Raw genomic sequence first — 26,709 nt, 5'->3', positions numbered from 1 at the left:
TCCTTTTCTTCTGTCTTGTTAAGTGTTACCATACCCAGCAGACGTGGTCCCAAGTTTGGGAGAAGCAATAAAGACAGACACAGCTGGGTTCTGGTCTCAGCTCTTTCTCTGACTCCCTGTAGTAGGTTTTCATTGCTAAAACAAGGAATCAGAGTGCCTGATCTCCCGTGTCCAACTCTCCTCTGAAACCTCCACTCGCTGCAGTGGTATTACAGTTGTCTCTAGCCATCTTGAACAAAGGACACAACAGAATCAAAACTCCATTCAGCTTCAACCTTAAAAATGGAAAGCTGATAAAACACGACAGAATTGCCCAGTATCAGGGAGCTTCGATCCACATGCTGCTGGGCTTTGGCTGTTTTCATTTGCTAGATTTTTCTCTCTGCCAAAGAGCAGCTGCAGGAATCCAAGTGTGCTGGACAGACTACATCCCAGGCATTAGGAGACATCCCTGATTATCCCTGACAGGCAGGCTGGGAACTTTTCTGGGAAAATTCAAAGGCTGGACAGGAGCTCCTTGATCTGGAAGAGTCATTAGCGGTCGAAGAATAACCCTGGCTCCTTTCAGGCACACAAAACCCCAACCACTTTGGCCCCAGTCTCCATGACCACAGTAGATTTTTGGAAAGTGTGAGATTAAATTCATTTCCTAGTTCCAATGAAGATATAAAACTGAGTGTTACAAAGTGAGTTGTCAGTAAATACGAGATGGAGAGCTAGAGATAGTAAGCCCCACACTGGATGAGTTAAGTCTCTAAAGTAAAGGAGAGAAAACGATGAGTATTGAGGCAATACAGAAACACTAAGTGAGACTGGACACCATCCATCTCATCGAAGGCATGTGAGACACCAAGTTTCTAGACTGAGATTTAGCTTGAAATGACTTGATTAAATTCAAGTACTATGCAATGGATTCCGCGGCTGTGCTGGGGGAGTAATTGCTTTACCACTGGGCTCACTTTTTGGAGCGCAGATTTGCAAGTTTCATCATGATGCAGCTTGGAGCAGGGGTGTAAGGAAGGTGATCCTGAAGGGAGGAAGGCCAGGTGCTATGACATCCATCCCCTAAACCAAATGCCAACATTTCTCTTAGTTCAGTTTTGGTGTTTTGTTTTAAAGGTGGAGTCTATTTCATTATTTCAACCATGTTTAAAATATTCATTGACAAAGATGAACATACAAGGAGCAAAGCCAATGTCCAAGTTTGTATAAATCACTCAAGCCAACTAAATGGTGTACTGAGCACTCCATATATTTCTTGCAACTGCATGCTCATCTATAATGATCTAAAAAATACAAATAAAATTGTAATCAATCAAAAAAAAAATCACTCAAGCCACTCTGTAATGAAATGCATGTTAGTTGTAGAATATCTATTTCAAAGGGCTTCCAGATCTCCAGGGTGCCAACACTGGTTGCATCTCTAGGAGGCAGAAAACAAACGATTTGACCTCACTAGTGTAAATGAGTAGCTGAATCAAAAGTAGATAATTAATGACTGGTGGAGTGATCTGAGGAAGGTGGAGTTTATATGCATAAACAATCTGATCATTTAGATTGACAGAGCCCGTGTATCCAATCCACAGTGAGATGGAGCCCAACACAGTTCTTTAAAACTCATCATTTTCATTGGTGACAAATTTGTCCCTCCTAGTGACTGTGCCTCTTAAAATAAATAAGAGAAAAGGGATTTGTAGTTTTTCAATGAATAATTCAAATGCTGTGTTGACTTACAGATGCCTTTACTTAGTTTTTATTCATTTCTGTTATTTATGCATATTTACTGCAGCTGTGTGTTTTGACAGCGTGTGACTCATGGCTGATGAGAGCTGTACAAGTGAACCTTCAGTTCTCAGGGCTTGTGCTGACCATTGGTGGCTACTGCAGCCAGGTGGTTAGGCTTGGGAGACCCAGGGAGCCCACTTTCACTGTCTTCCTGCTCCACTGTTAGGGAAGAGATTACCGTCCTTCTTTCCTGATCCCCACTGCCCACCTGATTCCTCCTGTGAAGACTTAATGGTGGGTGGAGGGCAGAGGTGTTGAGGAAAGTATGAAAAGTAGCCTCAAACAAGTGAAAAACAACAAGAAATCAAGGTCTTCTACCCACAAATCTTCACAGTACATGTCTATAATGATACCTTTAAATAATTTGAATTCATTCTTGTTCTTTTTAAAAGAAATGACAAAAAAAGTGAATGAATGCTTCTAATGGTTTCCAGTTGAAGGGCCTCATTGAGAAGAATCAGTCCAAGCTTCTTACAACAGAGGCAGAGACAGGCAACCAACACCAAGAGGTCTGTTTAAATTCTAAAGGCCACAAAACTACTATTAGGTAAACACATACTGCGGACTTAGCTAATGTAGCTATATCAAGTTCAGGCCTACAGTAGAACAGTATTGTTATAGTGTATGTTCATTTTATCCAGCATCACTGTCCTTTGGCCATTACATATAGTGTCCATATTTGTATTTTTACATCTCTATCTATACATTAAACAGGAACTGGAGGGAAAAATACTCCTCCAATAGATAATTGAGGTTTTCATTTCATGACATCTTGGCTTCTCAAGCTACAGACACATTAGTGCTAAAGCTGTGCTACCATAACATTTATTTTGCAGGGATCCTATTATTGCTTCCATTTTTTAAGGGATGCATTACTGGAAAATTTGGGACTAAGTGCTCCCTATAACAATGTGGCCATGCTTAGAACAGCACTAGAAATTCAGGATCTGAACACCTTTCAGCAGAATGGAAGTCGGATGTTCTGTAATTAAATTCCATTTCACAACAAAGAGACTGAAATTCCTGCAGTCTTCTGAAGGATTGTAGTTAATACAGCTCTTGAAAGAATGATTTATTACAGCAAAATAAGCTTGATTTCAGAAATACATCTTTATTACAAGGAAAAATGCAAAAAATGGTTGCATAAATCAAGAAAATAAAACCCATTCTGTATATAAATGTTCAGAAATCTAAACTAAATCCTTTGTAAATGAAGCCAGTAGAGAAGCATAACTTTCAGAAACACTTCTAGGGCCAATTGAGAGATTGTTCAGGAGGGGGAATATTCCAAGCAACAGATCTGTCACTTTGAAGAAATGGGAACATTGCTGAACTCTGTTCTTGGAAGAGTGCCCATCCCGAGTATAGAGTATAAAGTTATATTTAATATGCCAGTACATATTTATGCAAATGAATTTTTGCTTCAAAGTATTCACCTTAATTTATTCTGTTTACTATTTGCTTACTCTGTTTTTACAACTTAAAAAACGAATTTGAAGCTGAATTTTTTGGGGTTGCCTTTAGAATCATAAAAATATTAGGTCTAGTCACTGCACTTTAGAATGTTTTTTTAAAACATTTTTTGATATATAGTACACATGCCATGAAACTCAGTTACTTATTTATGCAGTGCTGAGTATTGAACTCAGGGTCTCACACAGGCTAGGAAAGTGCTGTACTACTGAGTTACAGCCTCATCCCCAAATTCACCCATTTAGAATGTATAAATTATACATTTACACACAGCATAATCACAGTGAAGACATCATTGTGGTCTAATTTTATAACATTTTTGTTATCCCCCAAAAGAAACCCCATACTTAACTAGACCATCATCCCTGTACTTTTCTTTTCTGATATTTGTCCATTCTAGATATTTCAGATAAATGAAATCTATGATATGTCACTTTTTGTAACTAGGTTCTTTCTCTTAAGCATAATGACCATGCATGGTGGTCCACGCCTGTAATCCCTCTGAGTTGACAACTCTGAGGCTGAGGCAAGAAGATCACAAGTTCAAGACTAGCCTGGGCAATTTATCGAAGTCCTGTTTCAAAGTAAAAAATAAAAAGGACTGGGGATGTAGCTCAATGGTAAAGGGACCCTGGGTCCATCCCCAGTACCAAATAAATAAATACAAAATGCAGTGGCACTTAAGGCTAATGTTTTCAAGAATTATTAGTATTGTACTATATATCAGCATTTCATCCCTTTTTAAGCCAAATTATATTACACATTTATCCATTCAACAGTTGATGAACATTTGAGTTGTTACTACTTGATAGATACTATAAATAATAAATTTTCAGCCCTTTATACTTTTGAATCCAAATGATATTTCACAATGTTCTTAATCAAAAATTTGAATCTAAATGAATCTAAATGATTTTTACCTGTTTCCAAAAATCAAGTTTGCATTTATAAGGAAGAAGTTATTCCCATTAAGAGCTGTGTGTTTTCAAACCATTTTTGTGTAAAGCCGGAAACATGAAAAATTGTGCTCTACATGTGTACTATGAATTGAAGTGCATTCTGCTGTCAGATATAACAAATTCGAATAAATAAATAAATTTTTAGAAAAGGAAATTTAAAAAACATTTTGATGTTTCATTCCAGAGAAAGCCTTGAATGAAGTGACCATGACATGATTATAAACAGTTTAATGATTTTGTTTAAAAAATCATTCACATAAAGTTAAGGGTAAACAAGCTCTTTTAAATAATTTTTCACTTTCACTGTCACCAAGATAGTCTCTTTCTTCTTTTATTTAGAGCAAATGTACTAAATAATTAATTTTTTATTTAAGATTGTAGTCCGATAGTGACCCCAAACATTTTTAATTATTTAAACATTTTATTATACACTTTTCTCAGAGGACTTTTGGGCCTGAAATAGTAGTTCTGGATCCTCTACACATGCATGCATGTCACACTACCAAAAATGTTTGATGCTTCTGGCTCTAAGAAAATCTTATGATTTAAAAACTTAAGAAAGTGACCCAGGGGATAAAAGGGCAGATATATCGTACTTGGGTTCTGTGGATCTTGATTGTGTGACTTTGTGGCTTGATAGTAGTTATAATGGTATATATTTTGTACTTTCTATGGGCAAACACTAGACCCAATAAGATGCTGCAAGGCCAGAGGCCAGTCTAGTAGAGACCTATCTTCTTTTGAATATAATTAAGAAATCCTGCTTGAGGCTACAAGGATACCTTGGAAAGCAGGAAATAACCTCTGGCATTTCCACTTCCTTCAAGTTTTGAGAGATCAGAAAAAAACTGAGACAGAGGAAATGCCATCTGACCTTCGCATAGAAACAATATCCTTGCAGCCCTCCACTGATGAAACTCCCCATATTCTGGGAAGCCTGTGTCCACTTTCAGAGTCCACTTGTCCAGAAGTTGCCATGCACTGGTAGAAAAGTCTCTCCTTCCTGGGCAGCCAAAGTCATTGATGAGATTCTGAATTTTAAACTTTGTTTTGTTTTAACTTTGTGTCCCAAACTGTTGACATCTCCAGAAGACTCCTAAATTCATATTTATTCTCCATGTAAGAATAGTTCATTTCACCTATAATTTAATTTCCTCTCCCATGGGAGTATTAATCCCAAACTGCTATTTTTTTCACTGGGTATAAGAACAGAAAATTAGCATAGATCATTTCCCTAGTGATACGGACTATTTCAAAATAGAAAAAAAAAAAATCCCTACCTACCATGAATATTCTGTGTTTTTGTTTATGTTTGTGTTTTGCTAAATAGACTCTCAGGGAATTTTAAAAAATATTTAGATTAAATTTTACTTACAGAGATGAGCAGGTCCTTTGACTGTAATTCTCACACTTCTGCTTCCCAAAGGAACAGCAATCACGTTTTCTTCTCCTAGAAAACAATTTAAGACAAATATAGTAAAACTAAAAAGAACCATGAAAACAAGGAAATCAATCAAAACTGGGTGCATGTTTGCTATTACATATTCTGATAATTTAATTTTTCTATGCCCATCTAATAATCTATGTTCATACGTGAAATTTTATCCCACTAGTCTATAACTGAGACAGAGCAGGGAGGATACTAATTATCCCACCAAGATCCAGCCTAATGCAAGCTTCTTTTTAAGAATTGTTTCCACCAATGTCCAGGTTCAGGAGCTGGTGGTGACTTTGCCCCCAAACTTTCCCACAACCTCTGCACAGTCAATAGGCTAATCCTGACTCATATATGCCCCTTGGGACTTGGTGATAATGCATGCCTTTGTCATCTTTTGATGTTAGAGTACAGAGGCACAACTCATGTGAGCAGATTCCCTGTCAAGTGCAAACTCTAGTGCCAAAGCAAAGATCTGATATGTGCAGAAATACCAAGATCCTGTGCAAGCAGCTAGTGCAGCATGAGTCCACCCTTTTTGTCTGCATAAGCTTTGCTCTTTGCATCCTGACATGGCCAGTCCAGGCCCCTGGCCCTGCATAGTCTTCCTGGTGCTTGAGCACAAAAATGCAACAAAGCTGCTTTCAGATGGTTCTTGTCTCTCCATGATTTTTACCTTGAATTGAGCAAAAGAACCCTCCAATTAACTGGTAAACTTGATAGCTGGTAACAGCAAAAAGAGATATACTTTGTATTTATAATTTCTGTCCCAAATGGGCAAAATAATTCCACACTGATTGGTAATACTATCAATACTAGAACCTTATCATTGATATGAATTGATTTCAGTAGATACTCTTTTATCCTTAACTTACGGAAAATGATTTTTTTAAATAAACTCTTCAGTGTGAAACTGATGAACAAAAACCCCTTATCTCAGGCTGGGATTGTGGCTCAGTGGCAGAGCACTTGCCTTGCAAATATGAGGCACTGGGTTCGATTCTCAGCACCACATGAAAATAAATAAATAAAATGAAGGTATTGTGTCCATCTACAACTAAAAAAAGATTAAACAAAACCCTACCTCTCACCATAAACAAAACTCAACTCAAAGTGGATCAAGTACCTAGAAATTAAACCAGAGACCCTGTGCCTAACAGAAGAAAAAGGAGGCCCAAATCTCCATTATGTTGGATTAGGCCCTGACTTCCTTAATAAGACTCCTATAGTGCAAGAAATAAAATCAAGAATCAGGGCTGGGGCTTTAGCTCACGGGTAGAGCGCCTGCCTCACACGTGTGAGGTACTGGGTTCGATCCTCAGCACCACATACAAATAAATGAAGATATTGTGTCCAACTACAACTAAAAAAAATTTTTTTAAAAGGAATCAATAAATGGGATGGATTCAAACTAAAAAGCTTCTTCTCGGCAAAAGAAACAATCTGTGAGATGAATAAAGAGCCTACATCTTGGGAGCAAAATTTTTCCCCTTACACATCAGACAGAGCACTAATCTCTAGGATATCTAAAGAATTCAAAAAGCTTAACACCAAAAAAATGAATAACCTAATCAATAAATGGGCCAAGACACTGAACAGACACTTCTTAGAAGATGATATACAATTAATCAACAAATATAGGAACAAATGTTCAACATCTTTAGCAATTAGAGAAATGCAAATCAAAACTACTCTAAAATTTGATCTCACTCCAGTCAGAATGGTAGCTATTAAGAATACAAACAACAACGAGAGAGAGAGTGAGAGAGAGAGAGAGAGAGAGAGAGAGATTAAAAAAAGAAAAAAGAATACAAACAACAAGTATATGTGGGGAGAAACTCACATTTATACATTGTTGGTGAGGCTGCAAATTTGCAAATTGGTACAGCCAATATGGAAAGCAGTATGGAGATTTCTTGGAAAACTGGGAATGGAACCACCATTTAACCCAGCTATTCCACTCATCAGTTTATACCCAAAGGTCTTAAAAACAGCATACTACAGGGACACAGCCACATCAATATTTACCGCAGCACAATTCACAATAGCTGAATTGTGGAACCAACATAGATGCATTTCAGTAGATGAATGGATAAAGAAAATGTGGTATATATACACAATGGAATATTACTCAGCAATAAAAGAGAATAAAATCATGGCATTTGCAGGTAAGTGGATGGAGTTGGAAAATATTATGCTAAGTGAAGTAAGCCAATCCCAAAAAAACTAATGCTGAATGTTTTCTCTGATATGAGGATGCTGATCCATAATGGGAATGATTGGGGGGGGGAGCATGGGAGGAATGGAGGAACTTTAGATAGGGTAAAGGGGAGGGAGTGGAAGGGAAAGGGCATGAGGGTAGAGAAGAGAGTGAAATGAGATGGATGTTATTTCCCTAAGTAAATGTATGAAGACATGAATGATGTGATTCTTCTTTGTGTACAACCAGAGACATGAAAAATTGTCCTCTATATGTGTAATATGAATTGAAATGCATTCTGCTGTCCTATATAACAAATTAGAATAAATTTTAAAAGTCAATATATTTATTTATTAGTTTATAAGTTTTTATTAAATAAAATACCTGTTTATTATTGAGAAATCAAACAATATAGATAAACAAATAGACAAAGTACAACTCTTTCTAATCCAAATGCCCTGAGACCATCACTTCTATCACTTTGATGAATATCCCTCACAAATTTTTCATTTGTTTGTTTGTAATATATATGCACATAAAGGCAAGAATGAGCTTTATTTAAATGCTCATCAATATGAGAAAGGCTAAATAATCAAGAGCTATGCTATAGAATACTCTGAAACTGATATGTAATGACATGAAGCTATATGAGCTACTTTGAAAAGATTTTATATGTATATGTATATGCACACACACTATTTTAAAATTTTTTTAAAAAATTTTTTTAGTTGTCAATGGAACTTTATTTATTTATTTGTTTATTTATTTATTTATATGCAGTGCTGAGGATTGAACCCAGGGCCTCACACATGCCAGGCAAGCACTCTACCACTGAGCCACAACCTCAGCCCCCATACATACATATTGATGAGTTTAAAGGGAAAGTTAAAAACAATGTACATGGGCAATTATTTCTTGAATATGCCACCAGAAACACAGGAAGCAAAGGAAAAAAAGGATTGGACTACATCAAAATTAAACTTTTAGGCCACTATCAACAGAGTAAAAAGGCATCCCACAGAAAGGGAGAAAACATCTGCAAATCACATATTGGACAAAGGGTTAATATCTAAAGAACTCTTACAACTCAACCACAAACAAACAACATTTTTTAAAAATGGGCAAAAGACTTGGAAAGACATTTCTCTGGCAGATATACAAATGACTAATAAGCATATAAAAATGTTCAATAAACAAAAAGACAAATAAAATTATTCAAATACTAATGCCTAGAGATAATTAGTGAATTACTAGGTTAATGCAAATCATAAACACAATGAGATACCATTTCACACCTATGAGAATAGCCTTTTTATTTAAAAATAAAAAGTGAGGTTATGAAGAAACTGGAACCCTCATGAACTGCTGGTAGGAATGTAAAACCGGTGTAAGCCCTTTGCAAGAAAGTATACCAACTCCTCAAAATGTTAAACATGGAACTGCCAAATGACCCAGGAATTCCATTTCTGGGCATATACCCCAAAGAATGGAAAGCAGCAACTCAGATATTTGTATACTTGTGCTCATAGCAGCATTACCCGCAAGAGTCAACAGGTGGAAGCAATGAGTATCTATCCACAGATGAATGGATAAATATCACAGTAAGTACCTACAACTGACTGTTTTTCAGCCTTGTTACAACATGGATTAACCATGAAGACATTGGGCTAAGTGAAATAGGCCAGTCACAAAATGATAAACACCGTATGATTCCACTCATATGAGGTACCTAGAAGAGTCAAGTTCACAGATACAAAGTAGAATGGTGGTTACCATTCAGGGGAATGAGTAACAAGGTATTATTGTTTAGTGGGTGCAGAGATTCTGGTTTTCAAGATGAAAAAGTTCTGAAGATGAAAGGTGGTGATGTGAACAGGCTTCATGCCCTAACAGTATGAACAGGCTTCATGCCACTGGACTATAGATTTAAAAATGGTTAAAGTGGTAAGTTTTATGTTTATATATATATATATATATATATATATATATATATATATATATATATATATATATACACACACACACACACACACACACACACACACAGACACATACACACACACACATATTTCACAATTTAAACAATGCATATGGTATAATCTCACTGTAGAAGTATATGTGTTTAAGTGCCACCTTTTTATACACACACACACACACACACATAAAATTTATAGCAATACAGACTATATTATTTACTACAATATATTGCATTATATTGTGTATAAATGCATGGGTAAGATTGTACCCACATAATTGTGAATAAATATAGAGTACTATGTAATTTGTATATTTGTAAACAATAGAGAGGGATTTTAATTCTTTAATCCTTTAAGTGTAACAGAGGGTTTTAACCAAAGTATTGACAAAGATTACCTCTTGGGAAGGGAGTTAGAGTTGAGGAGTAAGTGGGACAACCACAGGTTTTATATTTTTTGAGATTTCTATAATGAAGATATACTTTTACTTAATATATAAAATATAAGTCTATTTAAATTTGAAATTTAAATGTTTCAGGAAGCTAAAAGCATTTTTAAAAAGAAAATAAGACTCCAGAGCCATAAAGCTTTGTTGTATCAGTTTTGAAAAACCTTAAGCAAACAGGTAAATTTCAGATATTAGCAAGAGGTTGTCAGTGCATGATAAAGAACCACCATAACTCTGATACCCAAACAAAACACCAAAGCATGAAAATAAATATATAGGCAAATTTCAATTATGATTATATACATAGAAAATACTAAATACATAGAAAACCAGTTAAAGAATTTCAAAAAGAAAACAACATGGCTAAATAAAATACATTCTAAAAAATGACGACTGATTCAACAAATTGGGAAATATATTAATGTAATGGGTTCTATTGACAGGTGAAAGAAGTTAAATAATATAATTTCAGTGAATAGTTAAAGGTATTTGATAAAATTCAGAACAATTACTTTTTATTTTTATTTTTTGGGCATTATAATTATACATAGCATGTAGGTTCATTTTGACAAAATAATACATGTAAGGAATTTGGTTTACATCCCCAGGTACTCCCCCTTTTCCTTTCCTCCTCCCTCTCCCTGTTTTTTCTCCTCTCTGCTATTGATCTTCCTTTCACTTCTTTCTTTATTTATTCTTTTTTTTTTAGAAATAAAGTCTTATTACAGATTTTTTTTTTTTTTTTGGTGATGGTGCTGGGGATTGAACCCAGGGCCTTGTGCATGTGAGGCAAGCACTCTACCAAGTGAGCTGTATCCCCAGCCCTTTTATTTATTCTTGATTGGCATTTTCTACATATATACAAGTGAAATTCTTTTGGGTACATTTATATATGTATGTAACATGCTATTTGTTTAATTCATTCCATATTTCCAGACCTTTTTTTTTGTTCCTCCCTCCCTCTTATTTTCCTTCTACTCTACTGATATACCCCTGTATCTTTATGATAGTCTCTCCTGCCATGTTCTTTCCCTTATTTTTCCCTAGCTTTCACATGTAAGAGAAAACATTCAGCTCTTGATTTTTCTGAGTCTGTTTTATTTCACTTAGCATGATTTTCTCCATTTCCATTCATTTACCAGCAAATCTCATTATTTCATTCTTCTTTATGACTAAATAGAACCACATTTTCTTGATCCACTCATCTACTGATGGGTATCTGGGTTGATTCCATAATTTACCTATTGTGAATTGTTCTGCTATAAACTGTGATTGTATTCCTACAGTCTGCTGATTTTAGTTCTTTTGGATAAATACCAAGGAGTGGGATAGCTAGGTCATATGGTGGTTCCATTCCTAGTTTTTTAAGGAGTCTCCAGACTGCTTTCCATAGTCATTGTACTAATATGCAGTCTAATCAGCAATGTCTGAGTGTACCTTTCCCCAACATCCTCTCCGGCATTCCTTATTGTTTGTATTCTTGATCATTGCCATTCTGACTAGGGTGAGATGAAATCTTAGTGTAGTTTTGATTTACATTTCCATGGTTGGTAGAGATGTTGAACAATATTTCATATATTTGTTGGCCATTTGAATTTCCCTTTTGAGAAGTTTCTACTTAGTTCTTTGGTCCATTTGTTAATTGGGTTATTTGGGGTTTTGGCAATAAGTTTTTTAGTTCTTTATATATTATAGATATCAATTCCCTTCAGATAAGTGGCTAGCAAAGATTTTTTTCCCATTCTGTAGACTCTCTCTTTACCGTCTTGATCATTTTCTTTGTTTTTTTTTTGCAGAAGCTTTTTAGTTTGATGGCCTCCCACTTACTGATTCTTGGTTTTATTTCTTGAGCTTTAGGGGTCTTATTGAGAAAGTCAGTGCCTGTACCTACATGATGGAGTGTTGACCCGATGTTTTTGTCTAAAAGTTGCATGGTTTCTGTTTTAATTCTAAGGCCTTGATTCATTTTTTAATTTGACTTTTGTGCAAAGTCAAAGATAGGTATCTAATTTCATTCTTCTACATAGGGATATCTAGTTTTCCTAGCACCATTTGTTATAAAGGTTGTCTTTTCCTCCAACATATATTTTTGGCACTTTTATCAAGAACAAAATGGCTGTAAGTGTTTTGGTTTGTCTCAGTGTCCTCTCTTCTATTCACTGATCTTCATGTCTACTTTGATATCAGTACCATGATGCTTTATTACTATAGCCCTATAGTATAATTTGAGATGGAGTATTGTAATTCCTCCTGCATAGCTTTTCTTTTTCAGAATCAGTATGATTACTTTTAAGAATCTTATTAAAGCCAGGAGGAAGGAAACATACTCAATTTGATAAAGAATATCAGAAACTCTGGGCAGACTCAGTGGAGAAATATAAGAATTATTCCCATCAAAGACAGGGTCAAAACAAGGATTATAATCACCATCATTTTTCCCACACTATTCTGGAGATCCTTGTCAACAGAATTAGAAAATAAATAACTTATAGAAATACAACCTGGAAAGAAAACATTAAAAAACACCATTATCTATAGGTCACATTACTAAAAAATTCAAGATGAAGAAAATTATTAAAGTTCAAGAGATATTCTGACATTAAATAAACTGCTTTCATAACTTTAGTTGATATTAATTATATAACTTCATTATATTTTAATGTTGCACATCGTATATTGAATATATCATTTATTATTAATTATAATAACACACAATACTATATACATATGAGTACAGACATACACAGACATACACAAACACAACCTTAGCTAACCCAATAGCAATGAACATTCCTTACATGCATATTGTGCCTCCAAACACTGCTTCCCACTAAAAAGAACTGAAGGTTCTTAGAGAAATGGGTCAATCCACATTTGAATCCAAAAATTAAACAATATAAAATGGGAGCATCATGGAATAACAAAACAGGGAAGCTCCCAAAGACAACTGGAATCATGTCAAAAGGACTTGGAGTCTATGCTAAAAGTTCCCAACTGGGAAAAAAATGTGAAAATTTGAACATTAATAAAAATAATAACTGCAATGGAGTAAAACACATGAAATATGTTTAAACCCATAAGGTCTTAATAATACTTGAAAAATAAATCATTGGTCACATTTGTGGGATGCTAGGAACCAGCTCATTGTTCTGAAACTGGTAAAGAAAGAAGAAGAAAACATTTATCATGCCTTTCTGTACAAATTGTATATCAGGAACTAAATAGTTACTGAGAGTAAGTTTCTCTTTATAGAAGTGTAGCATCCCATAAATGAAGGAAGGATGGATTATCATCAAGTAAATATTGATCTTTAGTGACTAAAAAATCACAAAACAGAGAAAGTCACATATTATGTGCTCCCCAATATAATGTAATAGGAAGTGTATAACACCATCTCTAAAGTCACCTTGCCCAGGGAGAAAGGATCTGTTGGAATGCAATATGAAAAACACAGAGCATGGGAAAGTCAATTGCACAACTATGAGGTTTCCTCAACAAGTAGATTCCAAGGACAACATGAATTATATTCTACAATTTAAAAAATTTAAGAGATCCTAATGCAACATTCAGATTATATGAAAGCTAATTTAAACAAGCAAACAAAAATAATTAAGGATAGACTTCTGCTAAACCTCTCCTTCAAAAAAAGCAATGAAAACACTGGCACAATAAAAAAAAGTCAGACTCAACATTTTCAAAATCTGGAAATTAATCAAAGACTTGCAACAATCTGGACAGCAATTATTCAAGAAACATAAACATTAAAAAAACAGTGAACTTTGTGGCATATTAACTCGCTTATTACTATCTTTTCCATTTCCACCTCCATAGTAACCTTGAAAACAACAGCCCAGTGAAATCACAGTGAAAACCACCAGCTCGCCAGACTCAGTGGGGGCTAGAATGGATTTGGAGCTCCTCCAAAGCCCAATTCCCAATTGTCATTATTTGACCTGTGTGGTTCTCTGGAAGACCTCACAGAGTTGTCTTTATTTTACCTCACTGTGAGCTTGCCCAGTGCAAATGGACTTTCCCCAAGGAGCATTTGACCCAAACAATCAGAGGTAGCTGTTTAATGTTGAGGCTGCATGAGGTCATGGGTAACATGGGTAACAGCGGGAGAAAACAAGCTAACTAAAAGCTTAAAAGGAAAATCTGGGAATGAGATGTCCATAAGAATCTTTTAAAAGTTCCAACATAACTCCTGAGATTCTAGAACCATCATATGTCCATGTAGGGCTGTGCCCAGAAAAGTCCTGAGAAGGTCCCAAGCTTTCACCCCTGGTTAACATTGAAGCTCTGCACAAGTAGGAAGTGAAGACTAGGACAGAGTTGTCAACTACATGGCTGTGTGCTGAAAGTGTACCCCACCATATATACATGAAGGCCACTAAAAATAATCACAGAATTCCATGAAAAAATAAAAAACAGATTTAATGGCTTGAAATGAAAAAATTCAAAATAAGCCTGAAATACCTTGTTGTTCTAGAAACCAAGACAGTGTTAAAAATACAATTTAATTATGTTAAAGGAGTCAGCAGTCAGCTTAAAGTAACCCCCAACACACTGTCCACATTTTGGACAATTTGAAGCCCCAAAGAATATTGTCTCCAAAATTCTAAAGTATTGAAAAATAAAAATCCCTGAATACCAAGTGAGAAATGAAAGGAAAAAAAGGTCATTTTTAAAACAAAAGATTATCTACAAATGTAGAAAAAATGATTAAAGTAGAAAATTGCCATCTGCAACCCAGTGTAAGTACTATTTCAAGCAAGGATCATCCATGCATGCTGGAGGTGGCATGAAAGATTGTTGCAAAAAACTTTTTTACTGTTTGTCAAGGTTCCATTCTGCGGATTTCTTATAGGGAAGCATGGATTATACAACAGAGTGACCTGTAGTTCACCTTCTCAAATAAGCAATCAAATTTAGCCTTATTAATAGAAGGTCAAGCTGACCTCATGGGCTTCCTGGGGTAATGCAATATAAAGTATGCAGCACCACTTATGACATGTTCCTGCCACAAATGTTCAAAATCTAGTTCTAATCCAGTCTTTGACCTTACTGTTACATTTATAGGAATTAAATGAAGGAGATCAACAAATTAAATGGTAATAGCAAAAGCAACCAAACAAACCCAAAATATTGGACAAAATATAAGACAGCTGAAACAAACTTTAAAATTTCAATACAACGAAAAAATAAGTGTTCTAAATAAAAAGACTAAAGACATAAAACTAAATGCAATAAGTAAAACTTGACTGATTCAAGACGCAAAAATAAAACCATAAAAGATGTTCTTGGGACAATAAGAGAAATTTGAATATAGACTGGATATTTAGAAATGGTAATTTAGAAATCTTAATTAGTATTAGGTGTGCTAATGAGATGGCATTATAAAGAATTTTAATTTCTTCCTTGATGTCTTCTATAACCCATTGATCATTCAGTAACCTATTGTTCATTCTCCAAGTGATGTATGCTTTTTCCTTCCTTCTTTTATCGTTGATTTTCAGTTTCATTCCATTATGATCAGATAAGATGCATGCTATTATCTCTACTCCTTTATATTGTCTAAGAGTTGCCCTGTGACATAATATATGATCTATTTTTGAGAAGGATCCATGTGCTGCTGAGAAAAAAGTGTAACTGCTTGATGTTGGGTGGTATATTCTATATATGTCAATTAGGTCTAGGTTATTAATAGTGTTATTGAGTTCTATAGTTTCCTTATTCAACTTTTGTTTGGAAGATCTGTCCAGTGGCGAGAGAGGTGTGTTGAAGTCTCCCATGATAATGGTATGGTGGTCTATTAGACTCTTGAACTTGAGAAGAGTTTGTTTGATGAACATAGCTGCACCATTGTTTGGGGCATAAATATTTATGATTGTTATGTCTTGTTGGTGTATGGTTCCCTTAAGCAGTATGTAGTGTCCCTCTTTATACCTTTTGATTAACTTTGGCTTGAAATCTATTTTATTTGATATGAGTATGGACACTCCTGCTTGTTTCCGAAGTCCATATGAGTGATATGATTTTTCCCAACCTTTCACCTTCAGCCTATTACAAAATTCTTAGAGATAAATGAAAACACAGACACAACATATCGGAATCTATGGGACACATTGAAAGCAGTTTTAAGAGGAAAATTCATTGCTTGGAGTTCATTCCTTAAAAAAAGAAAAAACCAACAAATAAATGATCTCATACTTCATCTCAAAATCCTAGAAAAAGAAGAGCAAAACAACAGCAAAAGAAGTAGAAGGCAAGAAATAATTAAAATCAGAGCTGAAATTAATGAAATCGAAACAAAAGAAACAATTGCAAAAATTGACAAAACTAAAAGTTGGTTCTTTGAAAAAATAAACAAAATCGACAGACCCTTAGCGATGCTAGCGAAGAGAAGAAGAGAGAGAACTCAAATTACTAGCATACGGGATGAAAAAGGCAATATCACAACAGACACTTCAGAAATACAGAAGATAATCAAAAACTATTTTGAATCCTTATACTCCAATAAATTAGAAGATAGTGAAGGCATAGATAAATTTCTTAAGTCATATGATCTGCCCAGATTGAGTCAGGAGGATATAGACAACCTAAACAGACCAATATCAATTGAGGAAATAGAAGAAACCATCAAAAGACTACCAACTAAGAAAAGCCCAGGACCGGATGGGTATACAGCAGAATTTTACAAAACCTTTAAAGAAGAACTAATACCAATACTTTTCAAGCTACTTCAGGAAATAGAAAAGGAGGGAGAACTTCCAAATTCATTCTATGAGGCCAACATCACCCTGATACCTAAACCAGACAAAGACACTTCAAAGAAAGAAAACTACAGACCAATATCTCTAATGAACCTAGATGCAAAAATCCTCAATAAAATTCTGGCGAATCGGATACAAAAACATATCAAAAAAATTGTACACCATGATCAAGTAGGATTCATCCCTGGGATGCAAGGCTGGTTCAATATACGGAAATCAATAAATGTTATTCACCACATCAATAGACTTAAAAATAAGAACCATATGATCATCTCGATAGATGCGGAAAAAGCATTCGACAAAGTACAGCATCCCTTTATGTTCAAAACTCTAGAAAAACTAGGGATAACAGGAACATACCTCAATATTGTAAAAGCAATCTATGCTAAGCCTCAGGCTAGCATCATTCTGAATGGAGAAAAATTGAAGGCATTCCCTCTAAAATCTGGAACAAGACAGGGATGCCCTCTCTCTCCACTTCTGTTCAACATAGTTCTCGAAACACTGGCCAGAGCAATTAGACAGACGAAAGAAATTAAAGGCATAAAAATAGGAAAAGAAGAACTTAAATTATCACTATTTGCAGATGATATGATTCTATACCTAGCAGACCCAAAAAGCTCTACAAAGAAACTATTAGAGCTAATAAATGAATTCAGCAAAGTGGCAGGATATAAAATCAACACGCATAAATCAAAGGCATTCCTGTATATCAGCGACAAATCCTCTGAAATGGAAGTGAGGACAACCACTCCATTCAAAATATCTTCAAAAAAAAAATAAAATACTTGGGAATCAACCTAACAAAAGAGGTGAAAGACTTATACAATGAAAACTACAGAACCCTAAAGAGAGAAATAGAAGAAGATCTTAGAAGATGGAAAAATATACCCTGTTCATGGATAGGCAGAACTAACATCATCAAAATGGCGATATTACCAAAAGTTCTCTATAGGTTTAATGCAATGCCAATCAAAATCCCAACGGCATTTCTTGTAGAAATAGAGAAAGCAATCATGAAATTCATATGGAAAAATAAAAGACCCAGAATAGCAAAAACAATGCTAAGCAGGAAGTGTGAATCAGGCGGTATAGCGATACCAGACTTCAAACTGTACTACAGAGCAATAGTAACAAAAACAGCATGGTACTGGTACCAAAACAGGCGGGTGGACCAATGGTACAGAATAGAGGACACAGAAACCAATCCACAAAACTACGACTATCTTATATTTGATAAAGGGGCTAAAAGCATGCAATGGAGGAAGGATAGCATCTTCAACAAATGGTGCTGGGAAAACTGGAAATCCATATGCAACAAAATGAAACTGAATCCCTTTCTCTCGCCATGCACAAAAGTGAATTCAAAATGGATCAAGGAGCTTGATATCAAATCAGAGACACGCCGTCTGATAGAAGAAAAAGTTGGCTACGATCTACAGTCGGTGGGGTCGGGCTCCAAATTCCTCAATAGGACACCCATAGCACAAAAGTTAATAACTAGAATCAACAAATGGGACTTACTCAAACTAAAAAGTTTTTTCTCAGCAAAAGAAACAATAAGAGAGGTAAATAGGGAGCCTACACCCTGGGAACAAATCTTTACTCCTCACACTTCAGATAGAGCCCTAATATCCAGAGTATACAAAGAACTCAAAAAATTAGACAATAAGACAACAAACAACCCAATCAACAAATGGGCCAAGGACCTGAACAGACACTTCTCAGAGGAGGACATACAGTCAATCAACAAGTACATGAAAAAATGCTCACCATCTCTAGCTGTCAGAGAAATGCAAATCAAAACCACCCTAAGATACCATCTCACTCCAGTAAGATTGGCAGCCATTAGGAAGTCAAACAACAACAAGTGCTGGCGAGGATGTGGGGAAAAGGGTACACTTGTTCATTGCTGGTGGGACTGCAAATTGGTGCAGCCAATTTGGAAAGCAGTATGGAGATTTCTTGGAAAGCTGGGAATGGAGCCACCATTTGACCCAGCTATTCCCCTTCTCGGTCTATTCCCTAAAGACCTAAAAAGAGCATGCTACAGGGACACTGCTACATCGATGTTCATAGCAGCACAGTTCACAATAGCAAGACTGTGGAACCAACCTAGATGCCCTTCAATAGATGAATGGATAAAAAAAATGTGGCATTTATACACAATGGAGTATTACTCTGCATTAAAAAATGACAAAATCATAGAATTTACAGGGAAATGGATGGCATTAGAGCAGATTATGCTAAGTGAAGCTAGCCAATCCCTAAAAAACAAATGCCAAATGTCTTCTTTGATATAAGGAGAGTAACTAAGATCAGAGTAGGGACGAAGAGCAGGAGAAGAAGATTAACATTTAACAGGGATGAGAGGTGGGAGGGAAAGGGAGAGAGAAGGGAAATTGCATGGTAATGGAAGGAGACCCTCAGGGTTATACAGTGGAGGGGGTAGAGAGAGAGGAGGGGAGGGGAGGGGAGAGGTGGGGAGGGGGGAGGGTGGAGGATGGGAAGGGCAGCGGAGCACAACAGACACTAGTATGGCAATATGTAAATCAATGGATGTGTAACTGATGTGATTCTGCAATCTGTGTATGGGGTGAAGGTGGGAGTTCATAACCCACTTGAATCAAAGTGTGGAATATGATATGTCAAGAAATTTGTAATGTTTTGAACAACCCACAATAAAAAATTAAAAATATAAAAAAAAAGAAAAGAAAAATATAAAACATAAGGAAAAGATACACATAATAAAATCAAGAAACAAGCTTAAAGACAGGAAAGATGTGACTCAAAAAAAAATAATTTTAATTTTAATCTCCTTATTTTTAGGAGAGTAATAGCAAAGTATTTAGAGACAAATATTGTGTTGTCTGTAACTTACTTTTAATAGGTGCAGCTAGCTAGCTGGATGGATAAATAGATAGATGATATGTGGGACAAATGCAGCCAAAGCAAATTTAAGTGAAGGATACATGTAGCTATTTGTGTTATTTTTTCAAATTCTACATATGCTTGAAATTTTTCCAGATTTTGGAGGAAAAAACACATTCCAAACTCACTAAGACCTACTTGATACTAAACTCTTTAGTAAACATTTGAAAAGAGAATCTACTAGTGAATATGAATAATTATGCACTATGTCCAAAATGAACTCCACCCAGGATATGCTAATGTGGTTCAAAATTAGGAACTCTATGAATGTAATTTACCATACCACTAGACCAAAGCAGAAAAATTATATCACCCTGACATTTATCATTTAGCAAAATTCAGTAGTTATTTCTCATAAAATCTCTGCATATATAATAAAATGTTTGTAACATGATTTACAACTACCAGTATCATGATTAATATGCTTAATGCTTAAACATTAGAATCACTGCTCTTTAATTGGGGAAATGATGGTATACCAATTATTACCATTTGACTTAAGATTTTTAGGAAGATTAGCCAAAGTATTAGGCAATAAAATATAGTCTAGGCATTATAAAGCAGAAAGACATTAATATTCAAAAAATCATGGGATGAGACTATGGCTCAACAGTAGCACACTTGCCTGGCATGTGTGAGGCACTGGGTTTGAATCTCAGCAACACATATAAATAAATAAAATAATGGTCTATCAACAAATAAAAAATACATATACATAAAAATAGTTTTCAGAAATAACAACAACTATAAGAAAATAAAACAAATTAAAATAGCTCATTTACAATGGCAAGAAAAAAGATGGAATATTTTGGAATGGACTTTAGAAAAATGGACATGACCTACAAAAAAAAAAACATTTTAAATCTGTAGAGACTTAAAGATGACTTGAGAAAATCAAAAGGGAAAGATTAATTCATTTGAAATGAAACAAAATTAAATGTCAAAGATAGAAAAATCATTATGACAGGCAAAGATTATTTCCTTAATATACAAAAAGTACATACAAATCAATAAAAAAACACAAATTAGCAAGAAAATTGGTCAAATGCTTGAAAAATTCGTTCATACTAAAATAGATTTAAATGTCAAGAAGCATATGAAATATGGAGGAAAAGTCAGCAGTGTCTCCAGAATCTAAAAGCACATAAATAATGATATGCCTGCACAAATGTATGAAGGTATAACAAAAGAGAAAAACTCTTAATGCTCGTTCATATGGATCTAGTTTAGTAATTTATGGGACATCCTCTTATGTCACAATTTTAAAAAAATTAAGTCAACTTCTGGGAATTGATAAGCAAAAACCTCAGTATATAAAAGTAAATTTAAAAAAATATTGCATCTACTGATCAATTCTTTATACCTCTCAAAAGCATATATGTTTGTAAGGAAGGTTTGCGTTATATTGTAAGGGGTTGTACTTACACATATGCACCAGCAACTATTAATAATATTTATATCTGTATCTGCATACACATTTATTGAAACACAGTTCACAACAGCCAAATTATGGAATCAGCCTAGGTCTGTCAAAAGATCAATGGATAAAGAAAAGATGATATACATACACATTGGAGTTTCAAACAGCCATAAAGGAAAATGAAATCATGCCATTTGCAGGAAAATGGATGGAACTGGAGATAATCATGTTAAGCAAAATAAGCCTGACTCAGAAAGACAACTAAGACATGCTTTCCCTCCTATGTAGGATCTGGGGTGGGGAGAAATGACAACGTAAGGCAGCAGGGAGAATATGGGAGGAGAGGAAGGGGATGGGAGGTGAGAAGGGAGGGTAGTGGGGTAGGTGTTAACTATGTTATATGCATGCACAAATATGCTATAATGAAACCCATTATTCTGTATAATGCACTAGTAAAAAGTCTAACGATATTAATATCTCTAAAGAGTGGAATTGGTTAGTTTGTGGGTAGAAAAGGATGACTTTTGCTTTTCATTTTATATACTTCTGTGCTCTTTGAAATTTTTACTAAAAGCATGTCAATTTTATAATATAAATTATTTATATATATAAATATGTGGGTCATATATAACCCTACCTCTTTAGTCCCACCCCAGATGGATAAGCAACATGATGATAACAGGTATAATCTCTTGGCAGTGTGATTGATTACATGGTTTATCATTTTCTCTACCTGAATATTTTGTATTTTCTACAATATACATAGAGCATATTACTCATAATAAAATTATTTGGAAAATGCATTTAAATGCAAATTTTAAATACATGTAAACACAAAAAGTTGTTTGGAAAATACATATATATTATAGAACATTTTCCTGAACTGAATGGAAACTCTTTGAGGAGAGCAACTGGGCTTAGTCCTCTCTTGAAAAATCTTTAAAAATTTAGGCTGTAGTATCTTGGAGAAGTGTTCCCCTGTGTGTGGATATATGACCCAATCATTAATCCATTGACAATAACAAACTCAAGTAAAACCTTTCAGACAAGAGAATCCCTGGCATTTTATTTTAGCCCAAATGGCTCAAACTTGGGGAAGATGTCTTGCTTGGTAGAGGGCAATGGATTACCAGTTGCCCCTTTGTTATCCTTGAAGAAAAAGGCACACTAAGGGGGCATCCTAGAGAAGACACCTTGAAAGAGCTTAATGTCCTTAAACTATAGGAAAAGTCATCTAAACTATGGAGTGGAATTTTCTCTGTTTCTATAATTCTCCAGAAAAGTCTAAAACATCTGTCTCAGTCTCTGTGATACTTTCACAGGGTAGTTCCCCCCAAAAGTTTTATCATACATACAAATCACCTGGAAAACTTGTTAAACACGGATTCTTGCCCCACCCAGAGAGAGCCCTATCCAGCAGTTCAGGGTGGAGTGCAAGGATTTGCCCAACTAGCAGGCTCCCAGGTGACTGACGCTGATGCTGCTGGAGCTTATGCTATTCTGGAGTAACCCTAATACAGCACAGAGGGAGGGAAACTCAAGGTCAAATGGGGCAGAAAGGGCGGAGCATTCTACAGGCATAAATGTTTCAGTGTTACTTCACTCTCTTGTAGGGCAGGACACAGTTCTCACTCTGACCAGAAATGAAGTGAAAATCCTGGAGAGGCCAGGCTTTTCAGAAGAGAGGTCCTGTGGTATTCAATGCTGTACAGATGAGGGCTGCAGTCAAGAGACTGTTGATGAGCTTTGTAAAAGCTGTTTCACCTGGGCCGCTGGCAAAGGAGGCTATGATCCAAGGAATAAATGATGATACCAAAGTAGAGACAGCAAATATTAATAGTTTTTCCAAAACTTGGCAGCAAAAGATAGGTGAAAGATTAGGGTAAGAGCTAGAAATGTGGTATGTTAAAAAATAGTTGTTTTTTTTTTATAAATGCAAAGAAAAAGAAGAAAACTTATCCTATAATTTATATATACAAATTATAAACTTTCATGTATTTATATATATATCCATGTATATGCATATGTATATATACACATTTTTAAAATTCTACTTTTATTTAAGATGGGAGAGACCTAGTCATGTTTAGCCCTGATGGGAAAGAAAGAGGAGATAAAGGAGAGAGAGAGGGGATGATGGGTGGAGTGAGATCTCTGAGGAAGCAGAGGGGCTGGAATCCAGAATACAGATGTAGGGATTAATTAGCCTTGGAAAGGAAGGCCGACACTTGTGCCTCTGTAGCAGGAGAGAGCAAGGAACGAATGGGTGCAGCTGCAGGGTGAGGCCTCTTCTGGTGGTTTCTGTTCTTACTGGGAATATTTTGTTTATAATCTTCTTTGGAGCTAGCATAGAATCTGTTTTGTAAATGGGCCATAAGTACTTCAGAAGAAGGTATATCCCTCTCAACATGCTGTGCTCTATACATTACCCATCAATGTAAATATAATTGAATTGCACAGATTCTGCATATCATTTTTACTGACTTAAGTGTTAATAGTTCTCATAGCAATTCTGCTTCTTTCAGTTTCTTAAGTGTGTTAGTCAACTTTCTGTCACTGTGATAAAAACACCTGACATAATCAACTTATGAGGAATAAAGGTTTATTTTGGCCCCTGGTTTCAGAGGCTCCAGTTGATGATTGCTTGGTTCCATTGCTTCGGGCTTGTGGCAAGACAGAACATCATGGCAAGGAGCATATGCTGCAGTAAAACTGCTCATCCAATGGCAGTCAAGAAACAGAGAGAAAGAAGGGGCCAGAGTCCTAAATCCTCTTCAAAGGTGTACCCTCAATGACCTCACTTCATTTAATGAGGCCCTGCTTGTTAAAGGATCCACCATCTCCCAATAGCACCACAAGATAGCAATGAAGCCCTGAGCATATAGGCTTTTGGGAGACATGCAAGATCCAGACCATAACACTAAGGGCAGATGATACATGAGAGAGAGAGAGAGAGAGAGAGAGAGAGAGAGAGAGAGAGAGAGAGAGAGAGAAAGAAGGATGGATGTGTAACTGCACTTGGTTCACAAAGATTGGGGACTTTTTTTTTAACCATTGGTGGGTATAAAATATGCACCTTTGTTATTTTTTGCCTAAAATGCTATTAGCTCTGATATAAATTCTGCTACCATGCTCTCTTTATCCAGTTAGAATGTTAGAATGGGCCACTTCTAAATTACAAAGGGCTACCTGATAAATTCTCTCTGGTTCTGGAGCTAGCCCTGAGCTGAAGACCATGCTGAAGGGAAGTGACAATGATAAGTCCACACAGGGAGCAGCTGCTTCAAGACAGGCTCAGTGAGACCACTCAAAACCTCCCATCATGAGACAGAGATGATGTTGTCAAGCAAGTCTGATTCTGAAGCTGCTTTAAAATCCTACACTTTCCAAGGGTGCAGAATCAAATGCTGAAACATATTAGGTGAGGAGGCTTCTTCTCTGTCCCATCCTACAGTGTTGTTGATGACAGAAGGTCACATCTGGGAATACCTAGATGTGTTGGTGGTGAAGGTGGTAATTGGTTCCTGCTGTGCAATTTCATCGTTTGGATTTATTCCAAAACCTTCTAATTGAAATTTGGGGTTATGAGATCCTTGATATTGCTACTCACTGTACCATCTGCCAGGGCTCATTCTTGTCACTCTTTAGATGTCATCTGCATCTGTTTTACTCTACAAATTACCAGGAGATGCAATATAGAATAGCAGTTATGACCACATACTCTGGAGCCAGACAAACCGAGGCTGGAATACCAGCATTGCCACTTATGATTGATGTGTGCTCTTGGGTAAGTTGCTTACCATCACAAGTTCAGTTATAGCTGTAAAATGATGGTATTAAGAATACCTATTTTCAGGGGTCATTGTGAGTATTCAATGAGCAATATCTGCAAAGGACTTAGTAAAGGACCTGGCACCCACTAGGGCTTGGGTAATCATCAATTATTATTAAAACTATGTTGAACACTTACTGTGCCCCCAGGCATCATGATAAGTAATTTGAGATAAAGGACTTCATTCATTCTAATGGAAATCCATTTCCACAAATAAGAAAACTGACATTTTGCAAGTTTAAATGACTTGCCCAAGATCACAGAGCTCCTAAGGGTAAAACCAGGGTCTGAACCAAAAATTATACCCTCAACCCTAGTACCAGCTTACATTATGTAAACTCAAACTCACACATCACAACTCTGTTCATTACAGGCTTTTGTTTTATGGGCTTCACTTGTTTGATTTTGCAATCACTGCACTAACCTAAGATTAAGTTTGCTTCCACTGACTCTCCCTCCCACACATAAATGCTCAAATCCAGCTGTTCTGTCATATTTTTTCTATGTCTCATTTCCTGCTGCAGATCATGGCTTTGCTAAGTAGCAAGATGTACAGGAAATAAATTGTCCACACAATATTAACTAATCAATAAACATGAGTTTCAACCCAAAGGACTGTAATATACATCAGATTGCTTATTTTCACTATTAAGACCAAATAAAACTACACAAACCTAAATATATATATGTTCCAAGGTAATACAGGAAGATGTTTTAGTTACTCTTACTTTGGCAACATCCCCACATTTCAAACCTGCTTTTTATGTTTTTTTTTCAGTTGATTGGATTTATTCATTTTTTTAACTTAATGCAATTTTCAGTCAAATAGTTTTCATGGGTTTTTTTTTTTTGACCCTTCATTTATTTTCTCCTTCTGTTACCTAGTCACTTGCATCCCTGTGCATTACACACACACACACACACACACACACTCCCAAATAAAGGAACCTTTTAAAAAATATATCTTTTATAAAAGTAAATGGTAATGCTAATAAAAATTAAACCCTATGGAAAAATTGTATCAAATAATATGCTTTTCCTTTAAAATGAGACAATGAGTGTGAAAGCATTTTACCAACTGAAAAAAAGAAAAAGGTGTCTGTTAATGCCCTCACACACCCATAACCATGTGGCACCACTTAGACTAAGGAGAGCACCTTCTGTCACGTTGTGGAGAACAGGGGCTGACAACTTTTCAAAACGAGGGTAATCACATTTGCTTCGAGTTCATTTGTCACTCTGGGGGTGCAGTGGGGGGTTGTGGGAAATGGAAGAGGGTGAAGTCAGTGTGTGGCTGCAGCTGGAGGACTGTCTATGCTGCTTCTGCAAATGGAGGTGGGATAAATGACATGTGCCAATGAGCAAAAGCAGGAAAAGTAAAAACTAGGAAATGAACAGCAATTATTTTTAAAGTAGGAGCACAGCAGGGATTTGACTTGGTGAGAGCAACCAGCTGCAAGGTGAAAATTGATTCCTC

General features: G+C 35.8%; 1 protein-coding gene across 2 annotated transcripts in view; it reads right to left on the bottom strand.

Moving 5' to 3' along the window:
- Positions 1-26,709, bottom strand: part of Adamtsl3 (ADAMTS like 3) — a 341,011-nt gene that overhangs the window by 151,692 nt on the left and 162,610 nt on the right. For both annotated transcript variants that reach the window (XM_058577562.1, XM_046438417.2), the window contains exon 8: positions 5,593-5,667. In XM_058577562.1, coding sequence (XP_058433545.1) covers positions 5,593-5,667 — 75 coding nt within the window. The remainder of the gene's footprint in view (positions 1-5,592; positions 5,668-26,709) is intronic.

The sequence above is a fragment of the Marmota monax genome, unplaced genomic scaffold (assembly GCF_021218885.2).
Source record: "Marmota monax isolate L192 unplaced genomic scaffold, Marmota_monax_Labrador192_F-V1.1 WCK01_AAM20220418_F8-fsc00005, whole genome shotgun sequence".
NCBI classification, from domain to species: domain Eukaryota; kingdom Metazoa; phylum Chordata; class Mammalia; order Rodentia; family Sciuridae; genus Marmota; species Marmota monax.
Note: the sequence above shows the minus strand (reverse complement) of the source record. Positions and strands in the feature narration are given on the sequence as shown.